A 24,348-nucleotide genomic window follows, 5' to 3' on the forward strand; every position below is an offset into this window, starting at 1 on the left:
CACATAGATGGAAAAGTACTTTTGAACACTATGAAATGTCTAATGATGTTTTGTATACCGTAAAATGTTAACAATATTGTCTATAATTAGAATTTTCTGATATATTTCCTAGAATTAAAAATCCCCCTGAAGAAGACCAGAAATGAAAGGGTTGAAATGCATTGGGGTTATTCATGTGCATAGTAATGTCACAATGTAATTGCCAAACTATGTTTTGCTTTGTCATTGTTTGCCATTGGTGATGGTTTATTTTGTTGTTTGTGTCGCTAACCACAATTTATATTTAAAATTTATTGTATTATTGAATTCATTCTTTCTAATCATTTTTCTCATAAAGTTCTCGCTGCTTAAACCCCCCCCCCCCCCGGGGAAACTCTTGCATAAAAAAATATTGTTTTTTTTTCAAAATTGTTGCTCTTTTTTGTTTTTAGCGCAAAAAATAAATACAGCAGAGGTGATCAAATACCACCAAAAGAAAGCTCTATATGTGGGAAAAAAAGGACGAAAATTTTGTTTGGGTACATCGTTGCACGACTGCGCAATTGTCAGGTAAAGCAACGCAGTGCCGTATCACAAAAAAATGGCCTGGTCATTAAGGGGGTAAATCCTTCCGGTCTTTAAATGGTTAACAAATCAAAACAAAACACATTTTTTCATCATGCACATGTCTAGAGAGCAGATTCCAGGGAACATTGGGATCCCCCCCCCGTGACATATGACATACGTCAGTGGCAGCAAAAGGGTAAATATCAGAAAATAATATAAAAACACTCACAGAGGTGATATTTGTAACTATTTTGCGAATGCTAATACACTGGCACAGCAATTTTCTTTTACAAATAGACCCCCCCCCCCAATGATTTTAAAAAGAAAAAAGAAAGTTCTTTCTGCTCCCATCTCAGCTCCATCCAGCAAAACGGCATCTTTTGTGTCCCAGGTGAAATCACCCGTGAAATGCTGAAATCGGCGGGTCTTTAAATAAAAGGCGCACTTGTAATGGAAGCAATGCCCTGTACATTAGCCTTTATGAACTGCGAATGGCTGCATGAGCCCTCCTTCATGAACTCGACACTTGAAAGTGGAAGGTACATTAGGAAGGCACACTCAAGGCTAATTACACCCATTATGTCCGCACTTTCAGCCGCACAGGCAAAAAAAAAAAAAAGGCCATGTAGCTTTTACAATCCTGCAGAGCCCAGGAAAGTATGGGGAGGAGAGGGATGGCAAAATGTGGACACGTTTCTGTCCATACATCCCATCCAGTTTCTGAAGTTGGTAGTACCCTGGGACCTGCCATGAACCAAATTAAACTTCATTTAAAGGGTATATTCAGGCATGACCCGAATTTACCCCCAAATCTCCCGCTGTTCCTATGGATCAGGTCCCAGTGATCATTTTTTAATTTGACCCTGTTTCTGTAGTCAGAAAAAGCTTTTATTTTTAATTGTTTTTAATTTTGTTTTATTATTTTTTTCCTTTATTTATAATAATGAACAATAATAATAATAATAATAATAATAACAACAATAACAATGCCACAACTACTACTACTAATAATAATAATTATTATTTTTGTAGTTATTCCTTTATTATAATTATTATTATTATTATTGTTATAGTATTTTATCTTTTTTTATTCCTTTATTATATATTAATACCTTAATTCCAAAGCTTAAAGCGGGGTTCCACCCAAATTTTGAACAATATCTGTATGTATTCTCTTCCTTGCCTAGATGCTGACATGCCATTTAAAAAAATTGAAATCGCCGTAATTACCTTTTATTTTTCTATTCTTCTTTGCACTTCTTGGTTCTCCTCCCGTGAGAGTAGGCGTGTTTCTAGCCTCTCCCAGACTCCTGGGAGCTAGTCTCAGGCTTCCCAGGATGCCACTGAGCATGTGCGGGAACGAGTGGTGAATGCTGGGAGCACAGCATTCACCGCATCCAGGAAATAAATGCTTGTGGGCTTCAAATGCCCACAATGAAGATGGAAACCGCCTGCAGTGAATAATATAAGTTATTCTTTCTGACGAAATCTGACACAGGCGGACATATTACACACAATATGTGAGTATGTAATGCTGAGAAGAAAAGTTTATGAATGAACTCAAAAAAAAAAAAAACGATAGATAGGTGGACCCCCGCTTTAACACCTGAACCCACTGTTGATACTTTGGCATGTGTTAGTAAAACTGCAACTATTTAGGGTGTATTAAAAAAAATGTCTTGGCCTTTACTCTAGCAAATTTTCATGTAAAGGTTATGTTCAGGCATGACCTGAATTTACCCTGAAACCTCCCGCTTTCCCTATGGATCAAGTTCCAGTGTTCATTTTTTAATTTGACCTTGTTTCTGTAGTCAGAAAAAGCTTTTATTTTGAATTGTTTTTAACTTTGTGTTATTATTTTTTAAATTTATTTATAATAATGAACACTAATAATAATAATTATAGTAATAATAATAATAACAACAACAATACCACAACAATTATTATTATTATTGTATTTACCCCTTTATTATATTATTATTATTGTTATAGTATTGTTTCTTTTTTTAATCCTTTATTATATATTAATACCTTAATTCCAAAGCTTAATGCCTGAACCCAGTGTTGATACTTTGGCATGTGTTAGTAATACTGCAACTATTTAGGGTGTATTAAAAAAAAATTAAAAAATGCATGGCCTTTACTCTAGCAAATTTTCATGTAAAGGTTATGTTCAGGCATGACCTGAATTTACCCTGAAACCTCCCGCTTTCCCTATGGATCAGGTTCCAGTGATCATTTTTTAATTTGACCTTGTTTCTGTAGTCAGAAAAAGCTTTTATTTTGAATTGTTTTTAATTTTGTGTTATTATTTTTTCATTTATTTATGATAATGAACAATAATAATAATAATAATAATAATTATAGTAATAATAATAATAACAACAACAACACCACAACAATTATTATTACTATTATTATTGTATTTACTCCTTTATTATATTATTATTATTGTTATAGTATTGTTTCCTTTTTTAATCCTTTATTATATATTAATACCTTAATTCCAAAGCTTAACGCCTGAACCCAGTGTTGATACTTTGGCATGTGTTAGTAATACTGCAACTATTTAGGGTGTATTAAAAAAAATTAAAAAAAAAAGTCATGGCCTTTACTCTAGCGCATTTGCATGTAAAGGTTATGTTCAGGCATGACCTGAATTTACCCTAAAACCTCCCGCTTTCCCTATGGATCATGTTCCAGTGTTCATTTTTTAATTTTTCCATGTTTCTGTAGTCAGAAAAAAGTTTTTTTATTGAATATTTGTTATTCTTTTTTTAAAAAATTGTTCTTATTATGACATTGGTTATATTTTTATTCATGTATTATATATTAATACCTTAATTTGAAAGCTTAGCATCTGAACCCAATGTTGATACTTTGGCATGCGTTAGTAAAACTGCAATTATTTAAGGTGTATTAAAAAAAAAAAATGCATGGCCATTCGTCTAGCAAATTTGCATATAAAGTTATGTTCAGGCATGGCCTGAATTTACCGCAAAATCTCCCACTCTCCCTATGGATCAGGCCCCAGCATTAATTTTTTTTTCATTTTATCTTGTTTCTATAGTCAGAAAAAGTTTTTTTTTTTTTTTTTTAATTTTTTAAACTTTTTTATTTTTAACTATTAATATTATAGCATTGTTTATTTTTGTATTCATTTATTATATATTAACCCCTTAATTCGAAAGCTTAACACCTGAACTCAGTGCTGATCTCCTGACATGTGTTAGTAAAACTGCAACTACTTAGGGTGTATTATAAAAGAATTGCATGGCCATTCGTCTAGCAAATTTACATGTAAAAATTATGTTCAGGCATGACCTTAATTTACTGCGAAACTTCCCACTCTCCCTATGGATCAGGTTCCAGTGTTCCTTTTGCAATTTTATCCTGTTTCTGTAGTTAGAAAAAGCATCATGATTTTTTAAAATTTTTTATTAATATTATTATTATCATTAATATTGTTATTATTATTGTGATTATGTCATTTTTTTTAAATTTTGTATTCCTTTATTATATATTAACACCTTAATTCCAAAGCTAAACACCTAAAGCCAGTGTTGATACTTTGGCATGTGTTAGTAAAACTGAAACTATATTAGCAAATTTGGATGTAAAGGTTATGTTCAGGCATGACCTGCATTTACCCCCGAAACCTCCCACTCCCCCCTATGGATCAGGCCCCAGCATTAATTTTTTTTCTGTGACATTGTTTCTGTAGTGATAAAAAAGGTTTTATATTTTTTAATATTTTTTATTGGTTCTATTATTACTATTATTTTTTACTATTGTTTATTTTTTTTAATTCATTTATTTTTATTGACCCCGTAATTGCAAAGCAAAAAAGAATCTTAACACCTGAACCCATTCCTCTAGCGGATTTGCATGTACATTTATTATTTGGCAAAAACACATTTTTTTTTTGGGCCAGCAGTTTATACTCACAAAATACAAGTAGATTAGTACCAAATATTTATTGAAATGCTGAGAAAGCTCTGGGTGGGGCTGAGAGTCACTGTGGGAGGTTGGGGGTTCTGGAGCAGGGTAGGAGACTCTGCAGCAGACTTGGTGGCCTTGAAGGGTATGAAGTTTCTAAAGGAAAAGAGTTCAGAGTAACTGTAGGAGTTGGGGTCCCTGGAGAAAGCTGAGGATTTTGCAGGGACACCGTGGGAGACTGGAGGGCAATGTGTGGGCTGAGGTGCACTGTAGGAGGTTGGGGGGCACTGTGGGACACTGTTGGAGGTCAGGGTCACTATGGGGGGCTGGAGGATCTGCAGCAAGTTAGGAGGTACTGTGTGAGGTTGGAAGGCACTGTGGGGCACTGTTGGGAGCAAGCTAGGAGGTACTGTGGGAGGTTGGGGGGAGCAGGGTAGGAAACTCTGCAGCAGACTTGGTGGTTTGAGGTTTCTGGAGGAAAGAGTTCAGAGTAACTGTAGGGGTTGGGGCCCCTGGAGAAAGCTGGGGACTTTGCAGGGACACTGTGGGAGACTGGAGGGCAATGTGTGGGCTGAAGTGCACTGTAGGAGGTTGGGGGGGGCACTATGGGGCACTGTTGGAGGTTAGGGTCACTATGAGGGGGGGTAGGGTTTGGAGCATCTGCAGCAAGCTAGGAGGTACTGTGGGAGGTTGGGGGGGCACTGTGGGACACTGTTGGAGGTTGGGGTCACTATGGGGGGGTAGGGTTTGGAGGATCTGCAGCAAGCTAGGAGGTACTGTGGGAGGTTGGGGGGTACTGTGGGACACCGTTGGAGATTGGGGTCACAATGGAGGCTGGAGGCTCAGCAGCAAGCTAGGAGGTACTGTGGGAGGTTGGGGGGTACTGTGGGACACCGTTGGAGATTGGGGTCACAATGGGGGCTGGAGGCTCAGCAGCAAGCTAGGAGGTACTGTGGGAGGTTGGGGGGTACTGTGGGACACCGTTGGAGATTGGGGTCACAATGGGGGCTGGAGGCTCAGCAGCAAGCTAGGAGGTACTCTTGTAGCATATCAGCAAACCTTAACTGTGTCCTGTGTCCAGAACCATGTGGTCATTTTTATTTGATTATTTTATTTAAATGAGTATTGTTATTATTATTATTTTATACTATTTTATGTATTCTTTAAATTAATATTCGGATCGATTATTTTTAACTTGAATTGGAAACGACTAGTTAAAATTGTTTTGCTTTTATTCATTGTGGTTGTGGTTTAATATAACGATCATTATTTACTTATTTATTTGATCTTTCCGACTATGGAAACACTAGAGGCCCCATTCACACTTCGCATAGCGGGAACTCGCATTCCCGCTTTAGATTTTGTGTGGGTGATTTTCACATGACTCCATTGACTTTAAACGGGCAGCCCTATGTGCATGTGTCGCCCCAAAAGCTCCTGTTCCTTTTTGGGGGCGACAAGCTTCTCGTGATTTTTTTTAAAGGCGCGTTTCACTGCCTGACAATTGCGGCAAAATCTATTCAAATTTGGGGTGCCATTTAGAAAGAATGCCACCTAAATGCGTGTTGCGTGTTTTGCAGCCATTGTTTTGGAATCGCAGACAGAATCTGGGCGATTGCGCCCGCAATTCCAAATCGCCAAGTGTGAATGGGGGGCCTAATGGAATTCTAGTTTTTGTTTTGCACTCAATCGCCGGACTGGCTCGTTATTCCTATTTATTTATCGGCATGTAACCCAACGTTCTCCAGACATTTTCTTTGGAATATAAAATGTTATGTGAATACTTGTTCCAGATCTATACTAAGCCTTCCATCCTTTCCTTCCACTCTTCAGCTCCGCAGAACTGCACCTTTTCTGCACATAGCTCCCTGCTGGGTGCGTCCGGTGTGACAGCCGAGCGCGTTGCAAGCCAGGCGAGGGCAGCGCACACAGATTGCACGGGTAAAGCTCTGACAAGAATCGTTAGGAATTTTTGGTCGAGCCCCCTCTCAGGGGGGTTCAGGCTGCATTTTAGGCGATCACATTCTATTTTCTTGTTGGAAGAGTCAGACACAGGGCATACTAATTCACTGTGATGGCTTCCTCTGTAATGATCTAGAGGGGAAGGCTTTGCTCTCAATGAGAAGTCACTTCATGTCATTCAGAATCTGGGCACGTAATTTCCAATGTACTTTTATGTCCCAGAGATTTATAAACAAACTTTGTGGCGAGCTGATAACCCCTTATGATCTACGAGTACAAGATTAGGGCCCATTCACATCGCTATGGTGTGTTTAAGGCACGGGTGTTCTGTTGCATATTGACATGCATTGCATTAAGGCAGCCCATTCATATAAAGTCAGGTGTGTAAATCAGGAAAATACCACACTATAACACCACTAGATGGAGCTGATGATTACTGCATTATGGCCACTAGATGGAATTGATGATTACTGCATTATGGCCACTAGATGGCGGTAATGATTACTACATTATGGCCACTAGATGGAGCTGACAATTACTGCATTATGGCCACTAGGTGGAATTGATGATTACTGCATTATGGCCACTAGATGGCGCTGACGATTACTACATTATGGCCACTAGATGGAGCTGAGGATTATTGCATTATGACCACTAGATGGCGCTGACGATTACCGCATTATGACCACTAGATGGCGCTGACGATTACCACATTATGACCACTAGATGGAGCTGACAATTACTACATTATGGCCACTAGATGGAGCTGAGGATTATTGCATTATGACCACTAGATGGCGCTGACGATTACCACATTATGACCACTATATGGAGCTGACGATTACTACATTATGGCCACTAGATGGAGCTGAGGATTATTGCATTATGACCACTAGATGGCGTTGAAGATTACCACATTATGACCACTAGATGGAGCTGACGATTACTGCATTATGACCACTAGATGGCGGTGACAATTACCACATTATGGCCACTAGATGGAGCTGATGATTACTGCATTATGGCCACTAGATGTAGCTGACATTACTGTATTTTGGCCACTAGATGGAGCTGAGGATTACTGCATTATGACCACTAGATGGCGCTGACGATTACTACATTATGGCCACTAGATGGAGCTGACCATTACTGCATTATAGCCACTGGATGGAGCTGAGGATTACTGCATTATGGCCACTAGATGGCACTGACAATTACCACATTATGACCACTAGATGGAGCTGACCATTACTGCATTATAGCCACTGGATGGAGCTGAGGATTACTGCATTATGGCCACTAGATGGCACTGACGATTACTACATTATGACCACTAGATGGAGCTGACGATTACTGCATTATGACCACTAGATGGCGGTGACAATTACCACATTATGGCCACTAGATGGAGCTGATGATTACTGCATTATGGCCATTTTCTCTTCAGGTTGAATGTTATTGGAGTGGAAATAGGTAAATATATACATCTTTCTTATAGAGATTAGGAGGGGGAAGGGAGCATTTTTTAGACTAGTGAAAGCGAACTTCACCCAAAAGGATAAGTTCCACTTGTTTGCCTCCTCCCCCCTTCCTCCACTGCCACATTTGGCACTTTGGGGGGGGGGGGGGGGGTACCTGATTTTGAACCATGGTGATCTGAGCCAGAAGTTCGTCCCCTCCCCCCCCCTTCCTCTGCATTCTTTTGAGACATAGCACAAATCCCAGAAGACTATGGGACCGTTCACAAAGCTCAGCGCAGCTCGTGCATGCGCAGTAGGAAACCAGCTGTGAAGCCACAAAACTTCACCGCCTGTGTAAGACCTCATCTGGAATATGCAGTTCAGTTTTGGGCACCAGTTCCTAAAAAGGATATCGGGGAACTGGAGAAAGTGCAGAGAAGGGCAACCAAACTGATAAGAGGCCTGGAGGAGCTCAGCTATGAGGAAAGATTAGAGGAACAGAATTTATTCCCTCCTGAGAAGAGGAGAATAAGGGGGGGATATGATCACCATGTATAAATATATAAGGGGATCATATAGTGAACTTGGTGTTGAGTTATTCTCTTTACGCTCAACACAGAGGACAAGGGGGCACTCTTTACGTCTAGAGGAAAAGAGATTTCATCTTCAAATACGGAAAGGTTTCTTCACAGTAAGAGCTGTGAAAATGTGGAATAGACTCCCTCCAGAGGTGGTTCTGTCCAGCTCAGTAGATTGCTTTAAGAAAGGCCTGGATACTTTCCTAAATGTACATAATATAACTGGGTACTAGCATTTATAGGTAAAGTTGATCCAGGGAAAATCCGATTGCCTCTCGGGGGATCAGGAAGGAATTTTTTCCCCTGCTGTAGCAAATTGGAGCATGCTCTGCTGGGGTTTTTTGCCTTCCTCTGGATCAACTGAGGGTATAAAATTGGGTATATTGTACAATATTTTTTATTTAATTTATTTATTTATTGTTTTTAAGGTTGAACTGGATGGACTTGTGTCTTTTTTCAACCTGACTAACTATGTAGCTGTGTTTCCCTTACTTGAGATGTTGGTGCCTGCACCCGAATCTGATTGAAGAATCGGCTCAGGTGAGGACATCGCCGGATCCCTGGACAGGTCCTAATACTAAAAGTCAGCAGCTACCATTTTAGTAGCTGTTGACTTTCATTTTTTTTTTAAAGGGAGCCTGGATCTCCTCTTTAAGTTTAGCCTGGAATTCTACTAATTCTACTGCATTATGACCACTAGATGGAGCTGATGATCATAGTTAATATGATCATCAGCTCCATCTAGTGGCCATAATGCAGTAATCGTCAGCTCCATCTAGTGGCCATAATGCAGTAACCGTCAGATCCATCTAGTGGTCATAATGCAGTAATCGTCAGCTCCATCTAGTGGTCATAATGCAGTAATCACCAGCTCCATTTAGTGGCCATAATGTGGTAATCGTCATCTCAATCTAGTGGTCATAATGCGGTAATCGTCAGCTCCATCTAGTGGCCATAATGTGGTAATTGTCAGCTCCATCTAGTGGCCATAATACAGTAATCATCAGCTCCATCTAGTGGTCATAATGCAGTAATCGACAGCTCCACCTAGTGGTCATAATGCAGTAATTGTCAGCTCAATCTAGTGGTCATAATGCAGTAATTGACAGCTCCATCTAGTGGTCATAATGTAGTAACCGTAAGCTCCATCTAGTGGTCATAATGCAGTAATTGTCAGCTCCATCTAGTGGTCATAATGCAGTAATCAACAGCTCCATTAAGTGGTCATAATGTAGTAACCGTAAACTCCATCTAGTGGTCATAATGCAGTAATTGTTAGCTCCATCTAGTGGTCATAATGCAGTAATCAACAGCTCCATTAGGTGGTCATAATGCAGTAATTGTCATCTCCATCTAGTGGTCATAATGCAGTAACCTTTAGCTCCACCTAGTGGTCATAATGCAGTAATTGTCAGCTCCATCTAGTGGTCATAATGCAGTATCTTCCTGATTCACTCTATATTTTATGAATGAAGAAATTTCGACCTGGAGAGAAAACAGCCCAGTAACTTTCAGTGTTGCCCTCATTTGCACAAAACAAATGTACATGCAGTTTTGCAGGATGGATAGCTTTGCAATTCTTTATAAATAAACCCCTAAGTGTCATCTTCATCCTCCTTCCTGAAGGAGCAAAGCCAGTTCTTTCTCCTCATCAAGTGGGGGGGGGGGGAATCCCAGAAGGGCCTGTGACATCATTACCATTAACAGTATATTTGGAATTCAGCACTACGGACAGCATCACACACTCACTCCCCTAGGTTTGCCTTTATTATCTATTAGTCCCCCATGTCACTCGCTTGTCTGAAGGTTGCCATCTACTGTCCCTCCCTTTCCCTGGGATCCGGACCCCCCATGTACAGCAGGTGATAGTTAAACTTTATTCCTCTGTAACACTGTATGATGGAACACTCGGGGCTGTGCTTTATTGACTTACTGCCTGTGCATAAGCTCCATAAGCTCCGAACTGGATGGCCATTGGGTTGAACATTCCCATCTGCCCTGCCATTTGTTGCATGCGTCTCATTGTGCGCTCCTTGTCTGTGTCTGCAAATTTCACCACCAGGCTCGATGACGCCCCCTAGAAAAGAAAAAAGAAAAATGAATTAAAGCTGAACTCCCGCCTTCCCTTCAGTCTTGCATAGTTGTACCTCTCCTGGACTGAAATGGCTTACTCTGATTTCACTGCACACTGTGAGCTCCCCACAATGTGCCTTAGAAGCTGCAGCAAATCACATAGAGTCATTTCCAGGCTTGAGGATGTCCAGTGTCATCTGGCCCAGGGGTCTCCAAACTATGGCCCTTGGGCCAGATCCGGCCCTCTACAAGATTTTGTCTGGCCCAAGCCTAGGGAGAGTTGCATATCTTCAATGTGCATCGATTGAGGGTTCAGGTCGCAGAGGCTGCCTATGGTCTCTGCTTCAGTCTGATATAAAGGGGAATCTAAATGAGGACTCTGATGGGACACTGTTGTAAGGGTTTTTTTGCAGCAATGTTTTTTTTGTGTATAAAGATGAATTGCTTATTCCTCGGGGGTGGGAGCCAATATCATTGGTTCTATGTAGTTTAAAGAAATTCCTGTACTGATACAATTTAGAGGAAAATAATTATATTTTTTATGATATTTAATACACAGACTTCTTTTTGTAATTTTGTGGAATATTTCGGTTATTTTGATAAAAATTGATTGTGAGGGTTTTGTAGCATCAATGCTTTTTTTGTGTATGAAGACGAATTGCTGATTCCTTGGGGGCGGGAGCTAATATGATTGGTTCTATGTACTTTAAGGAAAATCCTGTGTTGATACTATTTAAAGTAGAATAATAATTTTTCTTATAATATTTAGATATATAAATGTGAAAGTAATCCGCTTAACACATATCATGGCCATCATTTGTTTTGGAGTAGGGAGAAGGGACGAGTTAAAGCTGTATCTGTTTACATTTTGCCTTACCTGGTTCCACCTTTCCCTCCTCATGCACATGATGTTGTAATGTTGCAATAAAAACGTTCCATTTCCATTACTTTATTTTAAACCCAGTGACATCATCACAGGGTCTCTGTGCTTCTCTATGCAATGCAGGCAGACCATGACTGGTGGGAGGGGCTGGAAGGGTGCTGTAAATAGCTTCCTGAAAACATCACAGCACCCTGCCCCAGTACTCCTCTTGGGAGGAGTTATGCAAATATCAGAATGCCTTGATGGGTGGATGTCATTCCTAAGGAGTGGGTGTCCCTAGGCAGACTGTGTTTGCATTGTTACGCCCACATGTGATGCAGAGAATGCATGACTGAAAGAACTGAAATTCAATAAATGAAAGGGGAGGGGCAGTCCGGCTGGGGAGGAAAGGGCTAGATCAGGGGTCTCCAAACAGTTTAGTACAAGGGTCACATTGTATATAGTCCACATCTGAGTCTGCCCTTTCATCAGGGTCCCCATCAGAGTCCCCCCTTACATTTGGTTCCCCTTCTGAGTCCATCCTTTCATCCAGGTCCCCATCAAGGTTACACTTAAATCAGGGTCCCAATTAACGTCCCCTTTACATCTGGTTCACCATCTGAGTTCCCCTTCATACATCTAGCTCTCCATCAGAGTTCTCTTTTCTATCAGGGCCCCCATCAGAGTCCCACCATGCATAAGGGCTCCTATCCGTGTCCTCCCTTACATCAGGGTCCCCATTAGGTTGCCTCCTTTCTTACGGGTCCCCATGCATCAGGGTCCCAATCAGTGTCCACCTTTACATCAGGGTCCCAGTCAGAGCCCCCCCAGAGTCCCCTCTTACATGAGGATCCCCATCAGCATCCCCCTTACATCAGGGTCCCAATCAGAGTCTCCCCTTGCACAAGGGTCCCCATCAGAGACCCCCTTTGCACAAGGGTCCCCATCAAAGTCCCCCCTTAAATCAGGTTCCCCATCAGAATCCCCCCTGACATTAAGGTCCCAATCAGAGTCACCCCTTACATGATCACTTTGCAATCAATTTTTATCAAAATACCCGAAATATTCCACAAAATTACAAAAAGAAGCCTGTGTATTAAATATCATAAAAACATATTATTATTCTTCTTTAAAAAGTATCAGCACAGGAGTTTCTTTAAAGTACATAGAACCAATCATATTAGCTCCCGCCCCTGAGGAATCAGCAATTCGTCTTCATACACAAAAAAAAGCATTGCCGCTACAAAACCCTCACATGATCACGTTTCAATCAATTTTTATCGAAATACCCGAAATATCTCACAAAATTACAAAAAGAAGCCTGTGTATTAAATATCATAAGAAAAATTATTATTCTCCTTTAAATAATATCAACACAGGAGTTTCCTTAAAGTACATAGAACCAATCATATTAGCTCCCACCCCCGAAGAATCAGCAATTCATCTTCATACGCAAAAAAAAGCATTGATGCTACAAAACCCTCACATGATCACTTTGCAATCAATTTTTATCAAAATACCCGAAATATTCCACAAAATTACAAAAAGAAGCCTGTGTATTAAATATCATAAAAAAATATTATTATTCTTCTTTAAAAAGCTCCCACCCCTGAAGAATCAGCAATTCAACTTCATACACAAAAAAAAGCATTGCTGCTACAAAACCCTCACATGATCCCTTTTCAATAAATTTTTTTCAAAATACCCAAATTATTCCTCAAGATTACAAAAATGAGCCTGTGTATTAAATATAAAATATTATTATTCTTCTTTAAATAGTATCAACACAGGAGTTTCTTTAAAGTACATAGAACCAATCATATTAGCTCCCACCCCCGAAGAATCAGCAATTCATCTTCCTACACATAAAAAGGGATTACAGCTACAGTACAAAACCCTCACATGATCACTTTTCAATCATATTTTATCAAACTACCCAAAATATTCCACAAAATTACAAAAAGAAGTCTGTGTATTAAATATCATAAAAAATAACATTACTCTCCTTTAAATTGTATCAACACAGGGATTTCTTTAAACTACATAGAACCAATCATATTGGCTCCCACCCCCGAAGAATCAGCAATTCATCTTTATACATAAAAAAAAAGCATTGCCGCTATATAATACTCACATGATCACTTTTCAATTCATTTTTATCAAAATACCCAAAATATTCCACAAAATTACAAAAAGAAGCCTGTGTAATGAAAAATAAACTATTCCTATGAACAAAGCCTCCAGTTTCCCTGTAGGGGCTCAAACCCGGGTCTGTGATTTATATGACACAAATAACTCTCATAGGAGATGAATGGACCCTGATGTATAGTATATAATAAATGAAAAAAATATATATATATATAAAGACACAACAACAAAGAAGGTATGTTTATTATATTGTCTTATAGTGGACCTAGCAGCAGATACATTTTTTCATGTGCACGCATTTACTTAATAATTTGTCATTGGAACACTAAGGAGTCTATTTAGGAAACATTTGTTGCATGAATGTCAGAAGCATTTGTGCAAGTTGAACGGAACATCCCGTATTTTTTTTAGACAGTTTAAGGCCTGTTTTATCAGCTTCATCTAGTGGCCAAAATGCGTTACTTTTCTGAAATACCTCAAGGAGAAAACAATACCACATTTTGGACACTAGAGGGAGCTGGCAATATAGGCATTCATCTCTTAGTAAAAATAGGGGATATTTCTTTAGGCTTTCACAAATTATTCTGACATTCAAGCAACTAATGTTTTATAAATGATCTCCTAAGAATCAATTACTTCTCATAGAGATCCCAGTACTCCCCCCGACAATGTCTTCATCTGCTTTTCCCTTCAAAAGGACAGAGCCATCTTTGTTTAGGCATCATCCAGGGTCACTATCTGCTTGCTGGACTGAGATGCCGGGCTTGGAGATGTCAAAATCATAAAAAGCCTGGTGCCTCTGCAGTTCTTGGCTGTGGAGACTGGGGAAATGCTTCCGCCTGCCTGCAGCTGACTGGTAACATCAAGAGAAAAGTTACTCAAGTGGTGCTCAAGGGTGGCTTTTTAATGATAAAGCATGAAGCTTTTCTTAAAAATGATACTGTTGCTGCATATTGTGACATCAGAAAGGTCCTAACCTCTTGCTACCCACATAACACCAATATGCGGTTGCAAAGAAGGTGGGCTTTAGCGTCCATGGACAGCAGAGCTTTCTGGGCTCACCGTTTGCTCTCAGCACAGTGACTTAGCTGTTGGGTATTGGTCTCTGCAAATGATCAGTAGCCGGCGGGACCAGCTCCGGATCATGTGACCGATCACAGTGGTCATGTGATCAGCTGATCCTTCACACCCCCTGGTGTAAAGACCCTCTTAAAGGGACAGCAAGGGGTTTAAGCCGACTTGGTCCAATTAATTAATTAGAGGACTTTTTTTTAGCTGATTATACTTTTGGAGTTAGACTTGATTCTTACCTACAGGTGCGACCAAGAGTAGGTGCTTTTTTGCGCCTTCCCGTGTGTCGCATGTATTGGCCCCCCATTCATTTCAATGGGCTGCCCTACGCGTGAGAAATGCAGTAAAGAAGTCCGTGACCCTTGTGTGGTTTGGTGCAGCGAAAATGTGTGAGTTGGTGGATGGTTGGGGGGTGCCATTAACAAATAAATGGCACCACTGCGCATCTGCTAACAGGCAACGCGTTTCTGTGAACGTCGGGAAAGCGTGGGACTTTGTGTGAGTTCACGTCACACATAGATGTAAACCTGGGCCCTGGTAATATTCTCATTTCATACACTCACCAACATTCCAATGGTACCCTTTGGTGGAGCGTTGGCCAACAAAACCTTGGCTCGGCGGTCCATATGTAGATCCAAAAGAACCGCCCAAGGAGAAAGGTAACAGAGCCAGAAGTATGGCAGGGAGGTTTCACTAAAGAGGTCCTTTAAGAGCTATAAGAAGCCAGCAGGTGATTTGGCCTACCAGGCTCCACATTTAACCACAATATCACTTTTGGGGCGGACCGACCCTTTAAATGTGATTACTTGTGTATCGATCAGAAAGTCTAATTTCAAAGTAATGAAACATGAGTCACGAGGAGCTCGTGGGGTGACCAATTCTATTTTATAACAGCATAATGTTGTTATTGATCAGTCTCTTAATTGCCGCTCATCGGCGAAGGAATATTTGTAACGTAGACATTTCCTGCTAAGTCTCGGGCCTGATCAGTCGATGGCGCAGCGTACTTAATTAACTCTGATTCGCCGTGCCAGCCACTAAGCTGGGCTTAATGATGGTTCTGTCCTTAGAGAGAGGACCCCAGATCAGGTGGTTATCATCTATCCCAAGTCATCCAGGGTGCCTTTATGACACCCCCCCAGGGGGCGGGTCCTTGACACCCTGGACTCTACTTAAAAGAGGACACCAGTGCTCTTTTTGTACATGGAATTGGGCACATACATAGAAACTGCTTTCCAGTTATTCTCCATCCAGGCTTGCAATCCAGGCTCACACCACAGACAGGCAGTGTAGGTAGTTCCCTTGGTCAAGGGCCTGACCTCAGGATTCTGATTGGACAATGAAATCAGCAGCATTTTTATGAGGTCATTCCTGCTTCCTCCTGTGAGCTGTGACAGCACTGTGCATAGCAGGCTCATTTTCATATGTTTACCTCGCTAATCTTAACTGCTTTGCTGAAAAGAAAAAGCCAGTTTGTTACAGAGCTAGCATATCACACAGATGTATGAATTAGAGCAGGGGTCTCCAAAGTATGGCCCGCTTTATCCGGCCCACTGATAGGGTCAGTAGTGTATCCCCAGATTTAGTGCACAGACTTAGGTATCAGATGAGTTGGTCTCATGGTTCTGGTAGGGAACCTTATGTAAGGGGGAAATCTGATAGGGATCCAGGATGTAAGCGGGTACTTTAATAGGGACCCTGATGTAAGAAGGACCCGGGCGTAAGAGAGTACCTTGATAGGGACCCGGATGTAAGAGGGATTCTGATAGGAACCCTGATGTAAGGGGGGAATCTGATAGCGAGCCGGATGTAAAGGGGATTCTGATAGGGATCTGGATGTAAGAGGGTGCTTTGATAGGGACCCTGATGTTAGGGGGGAATCTGATAGGGACCCTGATGTAAGGAGGGACTCTGACAGGGATCCGGATATAAGTGGGTACTTTGATAGGGACCCTGATGTAAGGGGGGACTCTAATAAGGACCCGGTGTAAGAGAGTACCTTGATAGGAATCTGATAAGGGCCCCGATGTAAGGGGGGAATCTGATAGGGACCCTGATGTAGGAGGGGAATCTGATAGGGACCCTGATGTAAGAGGGGGATCTGATAAGGACCCTGATGTAAGGGGGGGAATCTGATAGGGACCCTGATGTAAAGGGGGAATCTGATAGGGACCCTGATGTAAAGGGAAATCTGATAGGGACCCTGATGTAAGAGGGGAATCTGATAGGGACCCTGATGTAATGGGGGACTCTGACAGGAATCCAGATGTAAGAGGGTACTTTGATAAGGACCCTGATGTAAGGGGGGAATCTGATAGGGGCCCTGATGTAAGAGAGGAATCTGATAGGGACCCTGATGTAAGGGGGGAATCTGATAGGGACCCTGATGTAAGGGGGAATCTGATAGGGACCCTGATGTAAGGGGGAATCTGATAGGGACCCTGATGTAAGGGGGGAATCTGATAGGGACCCTGATGTAAGGGGGAATCTGATAGGCACCCTGATGTAAGGGGGGACTCTGACAGGGATACAGATGTAAGAGGGTACTTTGATAGGGACCCTGATGTAAGGGGGGAATCTGATAAGGACCCTGATGTAAGGGGATATCTGATAAGGACCCTGATGTAAGGGGGAATCTGATAAGGACCCTGATGTAAGAGGGGAATCTGATAGGGACCCTGATGTAAGAGGGGAATCTGATAGGGACCCTGATGTAAGAGGGGGATCTGATAAGGTCCCTGATGTAAGGGGGGAATCTGATAGGGACCCTGATGTAAGGGGGAATCTGATAGGGACCCTGATGTAACGGGGGGCTCTTACAGGGATACCGATGTAAGAGGGTACTTTGATAGGGACCCTGATGTAAGGGGGGAATCTGATAGGGACCCTGATGTAAGGGGGGAATCTGATAAGGACCCTGATGTAAGGGGGAATCTGATAGGGACCCTGATGTAAGAGGGGAATCTGATAGGGACCCTGATGTAAGGAGGGGGGGAATCTGATAGGGATCTGGATGCAAGAGGGTACTTTGATAGGGACCCTGATGTAAGGGGGGATTCTGATAGGGACCCTGATGTAAGGGGGAATCTGATAGGGACCCTGATGTAAGGGGGTACTCTGATAGGGATCCGGATGTAAGAGGGTACTTTGATAGGGACCTGGATGTAAGTGGGGATTCTGATATGGAACCTAATATAAAGGGAGACTCTAATAGGGACTCTATGAGGATCCTGATGAAAGGGGGGACTCTGATAAGGACCCAGATATAAAGGGGGGGATTCTAATAGGGATTGGCTGTCATAGTGGACACATGATCAGGAGCCAGTCCTGCTGGCTCCCAAACATTACTAAAGACGGGGAAAGGAGGGGCCCTCTTTGACAGCTCGGCCACTGTGCCACAGAAACTTCTGACGCCCATGGACATTAAAGCCCCCCTATGCATTACATGGGCAGCAACAGGTGAAGGACCTGGAATAAATGCATATTGATCAGCTCGGGTCTGCACAGAAATCCAAAGCCAAGAAAATTAGCATCTTCAAAAAGGGGGTCAGCGGCGGCGTGCCTACGCATCGCTCTCACGAGAGGCGCCCTTTTGGGCTCAGGCGTTTACAGCCCAGGGGTGAGGGAAGGCATCAGACGCAGCCAATGACATTATGTATGTATTTCGGGAGGGGGATTCACGGAGGGAGCCGATAACAGACTTTGCACATTACACATAATCACCTCTGAGTGCCTCTTCCCTGATAATTTAATGAAAACCCAGATAATTTTAAACGTCCTTCTTGTCCTTGTACCTGTTTAGTGCGAGATTCAATCCGAACAGATGAGCTTTTAATGATCACAAAGACTATCTGTAATTGTTGTGTAATTGGCCAATACAATTTCTACACCGAACGTGAAAGAAAAAAAAAAAAAAAAAGACAATGCGCTTTTTCCTATTGGTAATTAATATTCCGCATCCATCTGAGAATTGAAAAAAAAAAAAAAAAGAGAAGAAAAAAGTCAAATGAAGATCATCCTGTTGCGCCAAGGGAAAATTCATCAAGAGGACCTGTCACACAGCTGTGCGGTTATTATGAAGAAGCGCTCTAATTAAAAGAGCGAGAGCGATCGGTTTTAACACGTGGAACTGCTGGAAAATTAGAAACGGTTAACACTTTGGCTTCCTGTACGGGCAACGGGAAGAACAGCTGGTATGCAAATGAGCAGATCGCCCTCGCAGGCTGTTGATGTGCCCAGCCCCCTTCTCTGTGTCATGTTGATTGACAGCAGAGATTACGGAGAATTGAGCACCTGGACCGCGGCGGGACACACCCAGGGCAAGGAAGGAAAATGAGAATTTAAAAGGAAATAGACAGACGTTTTCTTTATTAAAGTCATTGGCCTGATGAGAAAACGATGATCACTGCATAATAATACAGTATTTAAAAACTTTGTTAATCTGTATAGTTTATACAGTGAGGGGAAAAAGTATGTGATCCCCTGCTGATTTTGTACATTTTCCCACTGACAAAGAAATGATCAGTCAATCATTTTAATGGTCGGTATATTTTAACAGTGAGAGACAGAATAACAACAAAAATATCCAGAACAACGCATTTCAAAAATGTTATAAATTGATTTGCATTTTAATGAGTGAAATAAGTATTTGGCCCCTTTGCAAAACATGACTTAGTACTTGGTGGAGAAACCCTTGTTGGCAATGAGAGGTCAGACGTTTCTTGTAGTTGGCCCCCAGTTTTGCAGACATCTCAGGAGGGATTTTGTCCCACTCCTCTTTTCAGATCCTCTCCAAGTCATTAAGGTTTTGAGGCTGACGTATTGTAACTCGAACCTTCAGCTCCCTCCACATATTTTCTATTGCATTAAGGTCTGGAGACTGGCTAGGCCACTCCAGGACCTTAATGTGCTTCTTCTTGAGCCACTCCTTTGTTACCTTGGCCGTGTGTTTTGGGTCATTGTCATGCTGGAATACCCATCCACGACCCATTTTCAATGCCCTGGCTGAAGGAAGGAGGCTCTCACCCAAAATTTGATGGTACATGGCCACCTCCATCGTCCCTTTGATGCGGTGAAGTTGTCCTGTCCCCTTAGCAGAAACCCCCCCCCCAAAGAATAATGTTTCCACCTCCATGTTTGACGGTGGAGATGATGTTCTTGGGGTCACAGGCAGCATTCCTCCTCCTCCAAAGACAGAGAGTTGAGTTGATGCCAAAGAGCTCGAATTGGTGTCTATGGTCCCAGCTGCCTTGAGATCATTGACAATATTCTGTAGTTCTGGGCTGATTCCTCACCGTTCTCATGATCATTGAAACTCCACGAGGTGAGATCTTGTATGGAGCCCCAGACCAAGAGAGATTGACAGTTATTTTGTGTTTCTTCCATTTATCGCACCAATAATCACACCAACTGTTGTCACCCTCTCACCAAGCTGCTTGGCGATGGTCTTGTAGCCCATTCCAGCCTTGTGTAGGTCTACAATCTTGTCCCCGACATCCTTGGACAGCTCTTTGGTCTTGGCCATGGTGGAGAGATTGGAATCTGATTGATTGCTTCTGTGGACAGGTGACTTTTATACAGGTAACAAGCTGAGATTAGGAGCATTCCCTTTAAGAGAGTGCTCTTAATCTCAGCTTGTTACTTGTATAGAAGAAACCTGGAAGCCAGAAATCTTGCTGATTGATAGGGCATCAAATACTTATTTCACTCATTAAAATCCAAATCAATGTATACATTTTTTTAAATGCGTTTTTCTGGATATTTTTGTTGTTATTTTGTCTTTCACTGTTAACATAAGCCTACTATTAAAATTATAGATAGATCATTTCTTTGTCAGTGGGCAAAAGTACAAAATCAGCAGGGGGATCACATACTTTTTTCCTTCACTAAGGTTCAACGCTCATACATCACAAAGATTGCACCTTCCCAAATGATTGGCAGACTCACTAAAAGCAACGCACCCCCCCGTGTGGCTGATATAATATCTCATCAGCTGTTAACCACTTCCCCTCCGGAAGATTTACCCCCCTTCATAACCAGGCCATTTTTTGCGATACGGCCCTTTGTTACCCATGGTGTAACATGTACCCAAATAAAATCAATGTTCTTTTTTCCCCACAAATAGAGCTTTCTTTTGGTGGTATTTGATCACCTCTGCGGTTTTTACTTTTTGCACTATAAACAAAAAAGACTGACAATTTTGAAAAAAAAAGAAAAAAATTATTTTTACTTTCTGTTAAAAAAACATATTCAATAAAAATCACAAAAAATCTAAAATTTTTTATTAATTTAGGCCAATATGTATTCAGCTATATATTTTTGGTTAAAAAAATCCAATAAGCGTATATTGATTGGCTTGCGCAAAAGTTATAGTGTCTACAAAATATGGGATATTTTTATGTATTTTTTTTTTTTTTTACTAGTAATGGCGGCAATCAGCGACTGATAGTGGGACTGCGATATTGCCGTGGTCAGTCAGGACACCAACTGACACTTTTGACACTTTGTGGGGACCAGTGACACTAATACAGTCATCAGTGCTAAAAATATGCACTGTTATTGTACTAATGACAGTGGCTGGGAAAATGTTAACATCAGGGGGTGATCAAAGGGTCAACTTTGTTCCTAGCCAGTGTTTTCTTAACAGTATGGGAGGTGCTTGTACTAGGGGAAGGCATAGATCCATGTCCCTGCTTTGCAGAAACACAAAATCAATGCCTTCCCTACTGACAGAATGATGATCTGCCTTGTTTACATAGGCAGATTGCTGTTCTGCGTGTACCGTACAATCAGCAGGTGCCGGCGGACATGGGGTCCGCGGGACCCACTGATTAGCTCCCGCTGTGTAGAGTCACAGCAGAAGTGAGCAGCCGCAGCGCACACTCGTGCCGGATACCCGGAAATGCACAATTGCTTATATAAACAGTGCCTTGAACGATTCCATTGCTGCAAATGGGGGCGTGACTTGTCATGTGACTTTGAACTGTCAAGTCGCATAATAAGTCGCACTTGTGTGAACCAGGGCTTAGCCCCCATTCACATCAGGCTGTTTTGACTTATCAAATCGCATGCCAAATCCCGCCTATTGCCGGTGTTCTATCCATTTGTGCCCTCCGCTGAAAAGTGCCCGCGCATGTGCAGAACGGAAGGGCACTCCAGCTGATTTGCCGATCAGCTGGAGTGACGTCACCATAGCGCATGCGCACAGCATAGGAGTTTTCTTTTCCATGAGAGATACCATTTCACGGGCACAATTGTCAGATAGCGCCCTGCTGTAAACCCGCGTCTCAACAGCGAGGCGCAATATGACAAATACGGCGTCCCTCCGCTGTTTGCATAGCATTAAATTGTGTCCAAGAAATGGTATCACCCATCGAAAAAAAAAAAGGCTCCTATGATGTGCGCATGCGCTATGGTGACGGCACTCCAGCTGATTGGGAAATCAGCTGGAGTGCCCTTCAGTTCTTCGCATGCGCGGGCACTTTTCAGTGGCGGGCACATATCGACAGGATACCGGCAACAGCACTGTGCGAATCGGTGCAAAGCAGTCTTTGTGGCGCCGCACCGATTCCCAAAAGTAGTTCCTGCATTACTTTTGGCGACTTGAGGGGCGATTTCAATAGACATCTGTACAGGAACCCGAACTCGGACTGAATTCAAACACGTGTTCAGTGTGAACCCAGGTTTTATGTAAAGCCTCGTACACACGATCAGATTGTTGGCCAACAAAACCGTGGAATTTTGGCCGAAGGGCGTTGGCCCAAACTTGTCTTGCATACACACGGCACACAATTGTTGGCCAACAAATACGAATGTAGTGACATACTATGTGGTTTTTCAGCTCTTTAGCGCCACCCTTTGGGCTCCTTCTGCTAATTTCGTGTTAGTAGAAGTTTGGTGAGTGTTGATTCACGCTTTTCATTTCGCGCTTTTCAATTCATTTCTGAACAGCCGTTCGTCAACCAGGCATGTTGCGGAATGGGAGGAGATAACGTGTTATTTATTATTGGCCTTGGAGTTATTGCTTTGACCCAAGTCCAGTCCAGGAACAGGAGGAGGAGGATTTATTGGACCAAAAATTGGTTGCTTTATTAATCATGACCAATTATGCCATATGCCTTTGCTGCGGGAGCTCCAGGGGAATAATCCGGATTTTTTTTGGAATTATCTCTGGATGACAGACCCCTGCTTTCGCCAACATTGTTGGCCCTCTATATTAAGAAGCAGGACACATGCATGAGGCTTTTATTTTATTTTTTTGGTTGAATAATGATTTGATTTGGTATATTTTCTATATTTTTGGATGCACAAAATGCACTTTTTGGTTAAGTTCTAGTTGCAGATAGCATGTCTAATTTTTTTCTTTTTTTTAAGGAAAATAAAAAAATTGTGTAGAATAATACTTGGCTATGTGTTTTACTTCAGTTTGGGAGTAGGCAGTTACATTTAAAAAAATACAATGTAAAATTGACAAGGGACACCAACATAGTTGTATCTTTGATCTTAAAAACTACGGGATAATGGTGTTGTGGTAACTTGCCCTAATAAATAAACAAAAAAAAAAAAAAACCATAATAATATTCTTCTTCTTTTCTATTTCTAGAAAAAGAAAAGCCTTCATTTGCAATAACTCCATCAGTATCACCAGCAAAGCAGCTTCATTATTATCCCATTAAAGAAGAAGAGAATTGTGCGCTGCATTTCGAGATTTCATAATTTGCCGCGTCACGAATGTTAATTCTCCATTACGAACGCTAGTTTACAAGACCGACCGCTTCCGGCTCGTCCTTGCTTCCGAGCATGCATGTTTGTACTTTGGACTTTTGTCCAATGGACTTGTGTGCACACGCTCGGAAAATCCGACAACAGACATTTGTCCGCGGAAAATTTGAGAACCTGCTATCCAACATTTGTCCGCGGAAAATCCGACAACAATTGTCCGATGGAGCATACAAACGGTCGGATTTACCGCCAACAGCCTGTCATCGAACATTTCCCGTTGGAAAGTCTGATCGTGTTTACGAGGCTTAAGTGTTTAATTGAACAAGCTGAAGAAAGAAGCTGATTGGTTACTATGCACAGCTGCACCAGATTCTGTGTGCTCCAGTTTTAGTAAATCTCCCCCAGTATTGGGACACCAAGGCATGAATACCTCCTAATTTCAAAGTGAGCAGTGCAATGAAAAGGCCCTGAAACAGCTGATTGTGCTTTCCTGACCAGCGCAACAAAACTCGCTGGTACCAGTTTGAAAAATCGGGGCAGTGCTGTTCGGCGGAGCTGTGTAAACCTGAGGACTGGATGAACAGAAATACAAATCTTTTTGCATTCAGGTTTCAGAATTTTGCTTTTGTGATGCAGGCGGGTGCGTTTTCTCTCCCACCTCTCTAGCAGCAAACGTCATTTTTTTTTGCCATTACTTGCGATTTGCTATAATGGGTTAATTTGCTCCGTGGCGATTTCCCGGTGCCGCTGAAAAGCTCATTTGTGAGGTTGTCAGCGGCGGAAAATTGAGTTGTTGAGCACACCTACATGTGACAGGAATCTTTTCCCCGCTTCCGTCTCACCTATTGATATTCAATTACCCAGCGTGGGCCTTCCTGTACTGCTCTAACCGCGGCGGATCAGAGGCCGCCCCTCCCCCTCTCTCTCGCCAACAGCGCAGCGAGCACAAAGAGGTGCAATTGTTGCAGAGAGTATTTTAAACTCCACT

General features: G+C 41.9%; 1 protein-coding gene across 22 annotated transcripts in view; it reads right to left on the minus strand.

The window, feature by feature from the left end:
• CELF4 (CUGBP Elav-like family member 4) overlaps positions 1 to 24,348 on the minus strand; it is a 1,454,628-nt gene that overhangs the window by 145,473 nt on the left and 1,284,807 nt on the right. For all 22 annotated transcript variants that reach the window (XR_012242761.1, XM_073618612.1, XM_073618635.1 and 19 more), the window contains one exon: positions 10,419 to 10,562. Coding sequence is in view for 21 of the 22 variants with exons in the window: in XM_073618612.1 (XP_073474713.1) it covers positions 10,419 to 10,562 (144 nt within the window). In the remaining variant the exon portion in view is untranslated. The remainder of the gene's footprint in view (positions 1 to 10,418; positions 10,563 to 24,348) is intronic.

This window comes from Aquarana catesbeiana, linkage group LG01 (assembly GCF_042186555.1).
Source record: "Aquarana catesbeiana isolate 2022-GZ linkage group LG01, ASM4218655v1, whole genome shotgun sequence".
Classification (NCBI taxonomy): domain Eukaryota; kingdom Metazoa; phylum Chordata; class Amphibia; order Anura; family Ranidae; genus Aquarana; species Aquarana catesbeiana.